Source organism: Haliaeetus albicilla, chromosome 24 (genome assembly GCF_947461875.1).
Source record: "Haliaeetus albicilla chromosome 24, bHalAlb1.1, whole genome shotgun sequence".
Classification (NCBI taxonomy): Eukaryota; Metazoa; Chordata; class Aves; order Accipitriformes; family Accipitridae; genus Haliaeetus; species Haliaeetus albicilla.
The window spans coordinates 976,802-989,780 of NC_091506.1; the positions used below are offsets into that span (position 1 = coordinate 976,802).

Consider the following 12,979-nt stretch of genomic DNA (forward strand, 5'->3'; position numbering starts at 1 on the left):
AAGAACCATAAGAGATTGAAACATTAATTTTTCACAGCTCGCAGAGAAAGCAGAAGAAATGGATTCTTTAAGGTGAAAATAATGGGCACTTAAATGGCAATGAAATTATTCTGTGAATTCTAGCACTTTTCGCAAGTGTCAGACAGTAATCAGATCCATTCAAATATATAAATTCAGAGATTCATAATGCGTAAGGCCAGGAGAGTCCATTATGATCATTTCTTCTGACCTTCTCCATCGTGTGGGTCATGGAGTACCTTTTATATACATATAAGAATTATTGAGTGCCAGTTCATGGAGCTTGACTTTACTTTATCTGATTCAAAAATCAGAATAGCACAAATCAGGAGTAAGACTGTGGAAATTACGCTGCTACAAAAACTCATAGGAAAGATCAGGCATGCATGCGCATGGGTTTCAGATAACAGCACATTTGAGTCACCAGCAGCTGCAAAAGTGAAGTGCTTAAAACAAACCTGTGAAATGAAGGAAGCAAAGGGAGGCATTATTGTTCTGCAGACTAATATACAAAATAGTTAAATATGCAGTGTGTGTGTGTAAAAACCTCTGCTACAACGAATTTAATCAACAGGAATATTCGTAACAGTGTGCAGTGTGGAGTGAAGTGTATCAGTGCATTGCAGTGGACCATCTGCAAGAGGACTGATGCCGTTCCCCTTCATTGAGCACCCTGTGTGATGGGCACTACCTGCACACTGGCGGGACGGCCTTGGTGCAGGCCTTGGTATGTGGCTGGCTTCTGAAATTTGAATTGCACCAAGACAGTGCAATTTGTTTTGCAATTTTATCCTACATGACTTTGGCAATGTGCTTAGTTCCCCCAAACACCCAGGCAATTATTAAACCTTCTGAAGCCACATCGGCAGTACGCAGCCATGACCATTGCTACCTGCCATTTTTTTGGTTTTCATCCATAAGGCCATGTATTTTTAGCCTGGGTTTTGCGATGTCTCCTCTGCAGAAATCAGAGAGTCAAATCTGGCCATGCCCAGGATGGAGGTGATGATGATGATGATGATGATGATGCTTATTTCCATGGCAACCCAACACAGCCCTGTGCATGCCTGTGCGGAAGGTCGTTCCCATAGCAAAGGGCTGACGTACACCTGTGCAGAGAAACGTAAACAGAAAACAGGACTGATTGTGAGGTGGTGGAGTGAGTTAACTGCAGAAGGGAAGTTGGGGGGGGGGCTGTTTTTCCAAATCTCATTGACATAGTGTCTTAGATGTTTTTTAAATTAATATCTCCTGGAATTTACGGGTGAAGACTCTCACATCTAGCTTATGGGATCACTCAATGACACACCTCATTTGTCACCCGAGTAAACAACTTATCACAGTGGTTGAGAATTGCATTGCATCCACAAGCTGCCCATGGGAGTTCAATGAACACAGCAAATGCATACAAATCAGTGCCATTATTTTAGCTGCTTTCACAGAATCATAGAATCGTTTAGGTTGGAAAAGACCTTTAGGATCATCGAGTCCAACCGTCAATCAGCTTTGGGGATGTCTGTGTCATGTGGTAACTTCCACAGGTGCATTAAAAAGGGGAGAGGAAGGTATTGAAAATGCCTGGTAGAGGATGCATTTGGTGCTGAAAAATTACTTCAGTTAATATTCTTCCACAGGATCTTAACATTTCCCAAGTGGGTGTTTAACTGAACATCATTAGAAGATGCAAGCGGAACGTGTTCTAGCCCTGAGATGAGAAGTTCGTGCTTTCAAGAGGCTTCTCCCAGGCTCCGTACCGGGTTCCTGCCGTGCCCGGGGGTGCGGCTAGGCACGTCTCCCCGGGAGCCACTTTCCGAAGCTGGGCACCGGGGTTCGGTGACCAGCCAACGGCCGTGCTCCTCGTCGGCCTCGCCCCCGGTGCGAGTTTTGCGTCGACACCTTCGTTTTCTGCTGTTCCCTTGGAACACCTGTGTGGAAAGAGGCCCTGGAAGGCCGCTTACTGGGGATGGAGGCTACTGAGGCGAACCAAAACGGGCGCTGCGAAGCAAGCGGCACCGGTGGGAGACGGGGCTGAGACGCCAGCGGGCTCTGCCGCGGCCCGGCGAGGCGGCCTGGCCCTGGCCCGGCTCTGGCTCTGGCTCTGGCTCTGGCTCGGCCTCGGCCTCGGCCTCTGGCTCTGCCCCGGCCCCGCCGCCCGGACTACAGCTCCCGGCAGCCGCAGCGCCGCCGGAAGCGCGGCCCGGTGGCGGCGCGCAGGGCTCAGCGCGGGGGATTTGGACTGGCTGCCGGGCCGGGCCCGGCCTGGCGTGAGGCGAGGGTCGGGCCGCCATGGCCCTGGCGCTGCCGGTGCCCGAGCCGCCGTGGCCGGCGAGCCTGTCCTCGCTGAAGGTGCGTGAGGCGCGGCGGGCAGGGCGAGCGAGATGGCGGGCGGGGTGTCAGCGGGGCGGCCGGGGAGCGGCCCGGCCTCAGGCGGAGCCGCGCCGGCACCGCAGCCCGCTCTGCCCTGTGAGGTGGGCGGCTGGCTGGCGGGCGGCAGGCCGGCCGGGGGAGGCCCTCCGCGGCTCTCCCCGGCGGCGGGACGAGGGCCCGGCCCGCTCCTCCGGGCCCCGCCGTGGCCCCGCGCGGGGCTGAGCGCCGGCCGTCAGCGGGCCCCGGCTCGGCCCGGCACGGCCCCGCCGCGGGGCTCCCGACCGTAAGGGCCCTGAGACTGAATTCCGCCCTCGCCTGGTGCCGGCGATTTGACTTGACGTGCGTGGTGTGAGAACGTACAGGCACGGACGACGGGGCTGGAAGCGGGCGCTCGCTAGCCTGCCGTTGGCCCAGGATGTCCCCCCCATGAGCTATTCGGTGACCTCGGTTTTCTGTTGCAGGCAGTGGATGACTTGTTGCGGTGTGGGATATGCTTTGATTACTTCAGCATCGCGATGATGATTCCCCAGTGCTCGCATAACTGTAAGTACGGCGGTAGGAGCACAATTCCTTCTCGCGCGCAAGGGCTGTCTGGAAATTCCTTGCTCTTGAAGGAATTTCAAGGCGGGGCTGTCCTAACTTCATGAGTACTGACTAAATTCATAGAGGTCAACACAGAACTGTTACTTCCTTTTCATTGTAAATCTGTGCCTCCTACCCTGCGATTAAGGTATTTTATGGAGGGTCAATAATACATCACTGTTGACTGGGTGGTTGCAGTTTAAACTTACTGAAGTTTTAATAAAAATTGCACAGAAACATCAGTTTTAATAAAAATTGCTTGAGTAGGAGCAAAGGTAAATGGGGCACTTGTGGCAAGCCAACAGAGGGGGGGTGTGTCATTCTTCCCTCTATCCTGTGATTTTGTGGAACTTAGAATTAACACATTTCATGTAAACGCACCTTGCCATACATTCCAGGGAGTACAGGGGTGGCTGTGATGGGAGTGTGTCTTGGCCCTGTGACTCCATTTAAGTCTGACTTGTCATTCAGTTGACAGATTAAGGCAGACAGGTAGGGCCGAAGAAGGTGCACTCAAAGAAATTTTGAGTGAATGGTTTGGTCTTCATACATCTATCCCAGGAAACACAACACTGGAGAATGACCTTGTGGGCTCTATGGGCTGTCAAAATCCTCTTGCACCTTAGCTAAGTGACAGAAAACTATTGAAAAATGTCCCCAGAAAAGAGTTTTCTTCTTTAGAGTTTCAGAGACAAGTCGCCATTTGACCATTTATTATTTACTGGCATGTAGAGCAGAGATTACCGATCCTTCATTTCCTTTATAAAACATGTAGCAGTTCTGCTTGTGGCTTAGCCAGCAAGGATGTTTGCCTCTGAGGAGCTCTTTTGGATGGAAGCTGTGAAGCAGCCAGCAGCCTTTTCTTGTGCAGTTACAGCTGCAACCTTCTGACAGCACAAACACATCGTCTGGATTAATGCACTTAAATGCCACCTATTCCTACAATTCTTCATTTAAGTATCTTTCGTAACATCTTGAGGGCAGAAAAAAAAATGCAGAGCTGTATGGCAGAAAGCATTAAGTGTTATGACCTAAAATTTTCCATGCTGCTCTGTCTGCCTCAGGCTGATATCTGCTGGAACGTGGTAGTGAAGCAGTTTACTGAGACTGAGATTAGGGGGAAGTACCTTGCCTTTTCTCACATTAAAATAAATGCTTATAATTGTTTTGTTCAGAAATTATAGTACTTCCTCTTCCTTACATGAAGGAGGACATTGTAGCTTGGCAATGAAATTTAGTTTAGCTTGGCAAAACTATCACCATTGAAAACAGCATATTTATTGTGGGGAGCGTTGGAAGTTCTCTACAGTAGCTGGTGTTAGAGCCTGCCTGTGACACAGCTGGGTTCAGAGGCCCTTAACTTTGAAAAGAATCTGTCTACCTTCTTTTTTTAACAGATCACACATTTAATTTCCCCCTGCAAATTTCAGAAAGCCTAAGTTTTCTATAATAAATCAAGATTTTTGTGAAGTATTTCCTATTCAGTTGTCTCTGTGTAATCTCTTCAGTCCACTGAGATTGTACAATTGCAGCAAAAAGCCCTCTGCCATTAATGAGTAATTATTTGCTTGCAAATTTTTTTTCTGTTCCTCTTTTTCTTAATGATCTATTGCAGGGCTTCCAGACATCTCTATAATCTGTTTGCACCTATAGCTACTTAAAATTCCTCCTGTGCTCCTTCTTGGCTGACTGGTAGCATTCAGTAGCTCTCTTGACAGCAGGTGTTTAACTTTCACAGTGCTTCAGATTGTATATTTAGTGGCAGAATAGATGTACCATTCGTATTTCTTTCACATAATAATAGCATCTGAAGATGAATGTCTTCTCTAATATGGACATCTCACCAGGGGCAGAGTGGATTGTGGCCCTGAGATTTCTTACACTTTCAGTCTGAGAGTACAAACACTGTCCATCCATGCTGAGGTAGTGTAAGAGGTTATCACTGCCAGGTCTGCTTCTTGTGGGTATGACCGCTGGCACAGGGGTGTTAAAATGTGCTGCTCTCCTGAGGAGCCCCAACGGCTGAAACCAGCCAGGGGTTGGTGGCAGGCGGTGGTTGAGCTCTGCATTCTGTTGCCTCTGCCATCAGGGTGCTGCCCTCCAACAAGGGATGGAGCTGGTGCTGGGAGCAGCCGCTGGAAGAGGAGGCGAGTGGGGTAGAAGGGGCTGGGGACAGAATTGTGAGCCTGTTGTCTTCTCTGCCTGGGCCTAGAGACAGCCCTAGGCACAAACGTTAAGATTAAGAGCTTAATTGTCCTTGAACATACTCCAGCTACTCTGGCTATGAGCAGTGATGGCTGCAAACATAGGTCAGTCCCATTGCTTACTAAAGGTGACTGGGTGTCGGATGTTGGCAGGCTAGATCTGTAAGTTGGTTCATGTTCATTCAGTTGATGTTTTTTTTTTAATGTCTTCCTTCCCCCCATATCACATCTTACTATATAATGTAATTTTTGAGTATTTTGATGGATTTGCAGTTTTAAGTGTTGAATTAGTGCATGAATGCTCCTGCTGCTTTTCAGACTCCTTCACAGAGTCTTTGAAATATATCTGCTTAGGTAGCTGTTGCTAAATGTGTTAAGTGCTGAGGCTCTGACCAATAATGATCTAGTAAGTGAGCATCTGTTTTGCTGGAGAGTGATGAAACTTTTTGTATCTTGAAGTGGTTATGAAAGCTCACAGATAAGTAGAGAAAGTAGAATAAATTCAGGAATACACTGTGACAAAATGAAGCTTATGGCATATTTCACCAAACACACTACCATCCTGTGATGGTGGTATGACTTGCTTTTCCTGGGAAACATTTAAGCCACCTCTCAGTTAGCGTTCCAGTGCTGTTTCCCATCCTCTTTAACCTTTTCCCTCAACAACAGGATGGTATCGTTTTGGAAAGGGGAAGAAACACCTGGGAAAAAGAGGGGTTAGAGAGTTTGTCTGGGGCTATGCAGGAATATGAAAGTGATCCAACATCAGTCATGTCAAAAAAAAAAAAAAAAAAGCAGTGGTGGGGGAGTGAGCAGTGCAAACACACTGCTTTTTAGTGGTGGTAGCAGACTAAGGTTTTCTTGTCTTGTGTTAAAGAAACAAAAGTAAACGTCTTGACAGAGGGACTGAGATTAAATGTTGAAAGATGCTTTCATAAAATACAGATTTTTTTTTTTTTTTGGCTACAACGATAATCTTAATACTGTGGAAAAATGGTATATTTTCAATATTGGTGTTTTGTGGAATAGTTTGCATATATTTACAAAAAGGAAATTTACTAGTAAAGATGTTGAACTGCATTTGGAAGAATGCCTGTTTAAAAATGACGTACTTCCTTTTTCCAGATTGTTCCCTTTGTATACGCAAGTTTTTGTCCTACAAAACTCAGTGTCCAACATGCTGTGTGGTAAGTGGTTTTTTTTTTCCTCAGCTTGTTTTTGTTTTATTTTTTTGTTGCATCTCAGGACCTTTTCCCTTTGGACTATGCTAAATAATTAATTCTGGTCATATATTACCACCTTTACTTTTGGTGAGCAGCTCTTTGGGCAAAGTGTGGTGCTCTTACAACTGGAATTCTCCTGGTACAGAGCTCCTCTTCTGTCAGCATAGGCAGAAGTAGATGGAGCATCAAACCTGGGTTTTGGCTTAGAGCTGTGTATGCAATCTGTTGTGAAACATTTAAGATTGCCTCCTACTTTGTTAAAATACACCATCATTTAAAATATGAATGCTGAAATTTAAGCACTTAAATTTTATGTGATTAAGTGGCATCACTTCATCTTTCAAGGAGCCTTTAGAAGTGTCCACAGACCACCTAGTCCTAGAACTCACTGACTGTACCATGTAGCCTTTTTGGGGATGAGAGGACTATGTTATGTGCCAGGGAGAGGAGCTGTTTGCCATGAGAATTAAGTTAAATGTGAAAAGCACTACAGGCAGGTTAGGCCTGCTCTGCAGGTGGGTGATTATTAAGATCTGACTTGAAGGCCTTTTTTGATTAAAGAACACAGAATGCAATTTATTCTAGGCCTTCATCTAACTTTTTATTTTAAGCCAATTGGGCTTTATTGAACTCCTAAAAATGGTAGGCTGCCTAAAAACAATGAATGGCACTTCAGGAATATTGGCAAAATAGAAGTAATTTTCTTCTGTGTTTCTGAAGCATGAACCAGACTAGACTTTTCAAGACTGGAAAACAGATCTATTTGTAGCTTTCCTAGTTTTTAAACATTCAAACAAGTGCAGACTACTTGATGGAGTACATGTTACTACTGCCTTCTTAAAAATCACAGGTATTGATATGAGCAAGACTAATAAAAGCTTTGTAAAAAAAGAAGAGCAGAGAGAGGCAGCCAGAGACATGAAAATCAGAAATTGTTTAAAAAGTATGAGTTAAATGCACAAAGCCATCTCGTAATTCATATTTTCATTCCATAATCAGAAGATTAACATTTCCCTTCATCAGTTTTCATGCCTTGTTGCTTAAGGTTCTTATTGCATTCTTGGGGTCCTTGGTTTGGTTTTCAAAATAATTAAAACGGGCTACAATAAAGCATTGTTGGAGACTGGGTACACTGGGTTTTGCTGCTTTAGCTTTATGCTTCAGTTTTATCTATTACCTATTATTTCCCAGACTTACAATTCTAAGGCAGTTATTTTAGTTTGCATCTTCATTCACATAGCAATTTTATTGGGGGGTAGTGGAGGCATTGATCCAAGAAACAAATTATTGATCACTTGAACATTTTCTGGGTACTTATTGTTTTCACTGCATTCGAATGTTTGTGTTTGGGTTTTTTTTTCCCCTTCTCTTTCTTTCTTTTTTTAATAGGCAGTCTCGGAATCTGACCTGAAAAATAACCGGACATTAGATGAACTAGTAAAGAGCTTTAATTCTGCAAGGTATACTCTAATTTTATGAATACTCTCTCTGGTTTGGCAGCTGGAAAGGCAGGTGTGACTTACTTTGCGTGACCAGGCTTTGAGTCCTTGTAGAGTAGCAGAGCAAGGAGAAGCGTGAGGACTGAGTGAAAAAATTGTGGTGTCACAGAAACGTTGTCAGACATGAATGGTAACGCTTTTGGAAAAATCCTACAGTTTTCTGGCTGAATGTTACTACTGTCCACTCGGGTGGTGTGTTGGGGTTGTGTAAGCTTAATTTGGTTTTGCTTCTGGTTAGCTGCTGTTTAAGTTACAGTCTCTTCCAACATGTAGGAAGTCAAGCAGATGTGCCAGGATTCTATGGGGAAAATAATGGTAATAAAGCTTTTCTTCTAAGATCCTTCCTGTGTATGCAGGGGAAATTCTGAACAGAAGGATTTTGTCTGGTGGGAATGGTCAACTTGCAAGCAAATTCTCTTGGTGAAGTCATTGGATGGGAAAAATGTAGGTATTAAGGGACCCCAAATGTGAGTGTTCCTGGATGAGAGAAGTAATGGAATATTGTGTTTTCACCTGGATTTCTTATCTTCTTTTCTGGTTTTAATTCATTTTTTATCTCCTCATCCCTTTAAAAAACAGGAACAACAGAATAAGCATGACTTAGTAAATGCTTACCACTAGATATATGAGATTTCCTGTATTACCTCTCTGTTTTCTTTTGATTAGAAGCAGCTCAATGATTTGCTAGGTATTTTGCAGGTATTCCTGTGTCTGTGGGAGACAAATACACTATCATCTTTTTCTCTGAAATGAACTTGGAGCTTGAAGTCAATGAGATTCTTGGCTTTGTAAGTGATAGGGAGCATAGTTCGGTTTATGGCTTGCTTTTTTGACAGACTTTCTCTGTGATGAAGTTCTAGTCTTCTGTATGACCACTATTAGATTGAATTGATTTTATTTGAAGAATTGAAATTCTACAGTTCCATTATTTTAGCTTGAACTCTGTCTTTGGTGTTTCCTAGTGATAAATGGATTACTATTTTTTTTTTTTCTTTTTGTAATGTCTAATTTTGTAGGGAACAAGTAGTGCTGACTTGGATCCATTATGATATTGAATCTTAAAAGTTAATTTTTTTTGACTGCTTTAATGGATCAGTATAAATCTTACCAGTCAAAGTAGTTTAATAATCTTTCCTTCTGTGACTTGGAGTTCAATCAATTTCACAACATAAAGTTAAATCAATAAGACAAAAGCTGTAGTGTCCTGTTCTGCACCAGGTGGGGGGTGAGGTGGGAGAGAGCCAGTGCAGGCTTCTTGCTGGATCTTGGTAAGAAAGGCCCAACAAGAAGTGGCTTACTAAGATAACTGCTTTAATAAGGCAGAGTAATAGGAGGAATATAGATAGCAAGTAAATCTTGTGTCACTTCAGATGCTGGGCACCCTGTGTTTGTGCCTCTTTCAGCTTGGGATTGCATTTACTTTGAAGATGGTCCTGAGTTTGAGGGGAATGCTACTTGCCTGGAGAGTGTTATGTGATATGAGTATCACTAAATCATAAGAGCATTGTTGGTTTCTGCCCTGGCAATATTGGTACAGGGCAAATCTTCTGTCTGTCCTCCCCTACTCCTTCCCCAAGTTTCCTTTTGGCTCTCCCCAAAACAAATCCAAAGTCTAGGGGTTGATTTTTGAAATGTGCTAAGCTCTTCAAGTCCATCCTGACTTGACTTTGAGCCTCAGGTAGTTTAGCATTTATGAAAATTAGGCCTTAAATCTTTTCAGTATTTCACAAAATGCAAACACATTTCTGAAGTCAGGCCTGTAGGGAAAGAAAATGTTAATGTTGGTAGTACTTAGCAAAGTAAAAGCTGTGCTCCAAGGTCAGTGTGTGCATGGAATGGAAATCATTCTAAATAAACCTGCGTGCTGATCCCATTTATACTTTTGCTCAACATTTAGCCTGTGCACATGTGTTTGCAGGATTAGAGCCTTCATGATCATTTCTGCTCAGTGAGCATTGTCTTGGGAGTCCTGCTTCCTCCCTGTAAAGTGGTGGAGCCTGATGTTTCCCAGCAAAAGTGAAGATGTGCCATTCATTATGGCCCATTAATGTTATATTCTGTGTGAAAGGGTAGAGGAGCAGTTTTGAATAGGCTTTGATAGGTCTGAATTCACATTGCCCTGCCCTTGTGTTCAAGTGCACATGAAGATCCTCAGCAGCGAGGGAGTTAAGGGAGTGCATTGCTCTGATCAATTATGCCCATAGGCTACTGCCAGGGTGAGAGCAACCTTTGCTCAGCTTTCTCTCTGCTGCCTGTGCTGTGCTTTGCAGGCAGAATTCATCACTCTGACCAGGTCGGGAGGGCAAGACGGGGAGTACTATTTGTGCCATCTTTCCTTTATGAACAATGTTTTTATCAGTTGCAATGAGGCCAGTGTCTTCAAAGATAATAAATGTAAAGTTTTGGGGTTGTTTTGGAATTAATTTCATTGTCCTCTCATAAAGAGATTATTTTGATTAAAAATTGTCAGTTTCTGCATCACCTAGTTAGAAAATTTAGCAACAGAAATTAGTTATACTTCCATAAGTACAAAATTATTCCTTGCTGAAAACTATCTGTGTTTTCATGCATACGTTTTTACTTTCAAGTTTATATCTTAGTTTCCTAATCAGGGTTACTTGACAGCTAGTGAGTCAGAGGAATAAACACATCTACTCTGGGTGCTCAAGAGAGCAGGTACTGTCATTTCTAATATGTTGATTGAACTTCCAGGAAGACTGGAGAAGGAATTTCAAGGAGAGAAATTGTCCTTTAGTACAGTTAGGACCGTCCTATGTGAGTTGTTCCTAGGAAGATTCACAACTCCATCTCTTCCCCAGAATTTATTTAGGTGGAAGCACTACATTCCCACCTACTTTCTCTACTTCATAGCTGCTTCAGCAAGGGAGAAGTAAACGGACCATAAAATGGGAACCAGGATCTCGATGGAGGAGGACAATGAAATTTTTTTTGTGGGTCTTGCAGATCTGAAGAAAAAAAATTTCACAAGGTGTTTGTACTGTTTATTAAAGCATGCCTGGCAGAGAGAGCATGCTGTATACAGTGTATTAAGATGACCATCCATTTTTAGTTAAACTAAAAGAAGTGTAACTCTCTGTCCTAACCCAAGGCAGCGATTAAAGAGGATGGGTCTCAGAGAGGGATTTGGGTAGTGGTTATAAGAGTGCATGTTAGGACTCCCTAACATCTTGTTGATTCACTTTTCAGCCTTCAAAGGGTGCTGCTTGTGCTCTTAAACTGAGGTTTGTCAGCTGTAATGCATTTACTCTTTTTGTGCCAGGAAGGTAAAATTGTATCTTCTAAAACCTTTCAGAACTGATAGTAGTCTGTGTTAAATTCTTAATGGTATTATAGATAATGTTGAAAACTGCATACAAAATGCAGAGCTTTTTGAAAATTGTGTTGTCCTGAGGTTTACCAGTAGAATCAGTTTCTAAGGGAGCCGGACAGTCTGGTGATGGGTAGGATGTGGACTTCTCCATCAACTGCATGCTTTCTCTCGACTGCTGTCTGTGTCTGAATGATGGATAAATCTTCCAGTCTAGTCATGCTTGTCCGAATCACTCCTATAACAACTATCAGAATTTCTGTGAATAAGGAGAAATTGAGTAATTCGCTCTGGCATTGAGGGAGGAGAGTGGCAGTTGATAAAGGTACTGTCAGAGAGCCCATGGCTGTGCGAAGAGTGCCTGCAGCGCTCTGGCTCTTCCATCCCTGGGGTGCCTGGGTTTGGGGTGCCCGGGTTTGGGGTGCCCATCTGGCGGGACCACTAGATGTCATCACACAGCCAGTGAAGCTGCTCAGCAGGCCCAAAATATCACATTCTGGGAAAAGCCAGTCTGGGACTTTTCTCTTCTCTTTTGAATTTAGTACTAGCATTTTCTGTATTTTCCCACCAAAAAAAAAAAGGCATACAGAGATTTCATGTGTGTTTTGGCAAACAAGTTTTCATATTCTCGTCCTAGTGTTCTTTCCATTGATTCTGTGCCAAGATCAGATCCCTTCAGAAAGTCTATTTGTAAGTCTTTATCCCTCAACACGAGGAAAAACTCTGTATGATTATTTGTAGACCAGTGGTGTAATTAAAGCAACCTTTATTATCAAATTATTGTTAGGATAGATTTTGTTTTTTGTATTGTTTTTTCATTTTCTCTCTTTGTTTTATACCAGATCGTATTTTGTTGAGACACCTGTTATTACAGAACCTGAAATTTCTGTTCGGAAGATTTCTCTATTCTGGCTGCCTTCATGCAAATATTAACAACTTGCATTTGAAGTGAGATGGTCTTCTATCTGGGTAATCTGTCCCGTCAGCTCGTGAGCAACTCTCCTGAGTTCAGAAGTCTATCCTTATGTACAGGACACATTGCAAAAATGCTGAGCTTTGCACTCTGAGCCTTTTGCTCTGTGTCTGCTGCCTGCTTCTGCTGGCCACAGAGCTGCTTTCCTCCCTCCAGGCTTTATCAGAATTGGTCAACTGCCCCTTGCTTGGGTTTGCAGTCTGTTCGGGTCCAGGCCCACCTCCAAACATGTGTTTTGGCCTGGTAGCCTTCCTGAGGGACAGATAAGACTACTGAAGTCTGCTTCAGAGAATTTGGGGTACTATAAGCTGTACTGTTGTGATAATTCCTGAAAAAAAAATGTTAAGAAAAAGATACATGAATCAGTCTTGAGTCTGCTGAAAAGATAAACTGATGTGAAGTTTGAATTTTAAGAGTGTTGTCAGCTAGTGTGAACACACTGGGAAATATGTTCTAGCTAGTGAATGCATGTTGTGGAAAAATAAACAGATGTAATTGGTGGTTCCAAATAGTAGAATGTGTTACTTTGACAAGAGGAAGAGCTCTCAAAAGCAATAGAAAATACACTGAAAAGATGAGGGAGATCAGTTGTGTTCTCTAGATGAAGACAATGAATATAGGCAACTGGCTAATTGTTCAGATATTTTTGCGTTTTGGGGCTGTATTGTTCTTTATGGGAATACTAAACGGATATGATGCTAAATGATTGTACTTATGGATCTGTTTTATGTTATCTGAGCCATGCAGAATTTAGCTTGCTGTAGCATAGGATGCTGGGCTTTTGT

At 43.3% G+C, this 12,979-nt stretch overlaps 1 protein-coding gene across 1 annotated transcript in view; it reads left to right on the forward strand.

Moving 5' to 3' along the window:
* Window positions 1-2,210: 2,210 nt before the first annotated feature.
* RAD18 (RAD18 E3 ubiquitin protein ligase) overlaps window positions 2,211-12,979 on the forward strand; it is a 54,149-nt gene continuing 43,380 nt past the window's right edge. Inside the window, 4 exon segments of the mRNA XM_069811763.1 lie at window positions 2,211-2,364; window positions 2,847-2,928; window positions 6,297-6,358; window positions 7,784-7,854. Of these exon segments, the coding sequence (XP_069667864.1) occupies window positions 2,305-2,364; window positions 2,847-2,928; window positions 6,297-6,358; window positions 7,784-7,854 (275 nt within the window). The 5' untranslated portion in view covers window positions 2,211-2,304.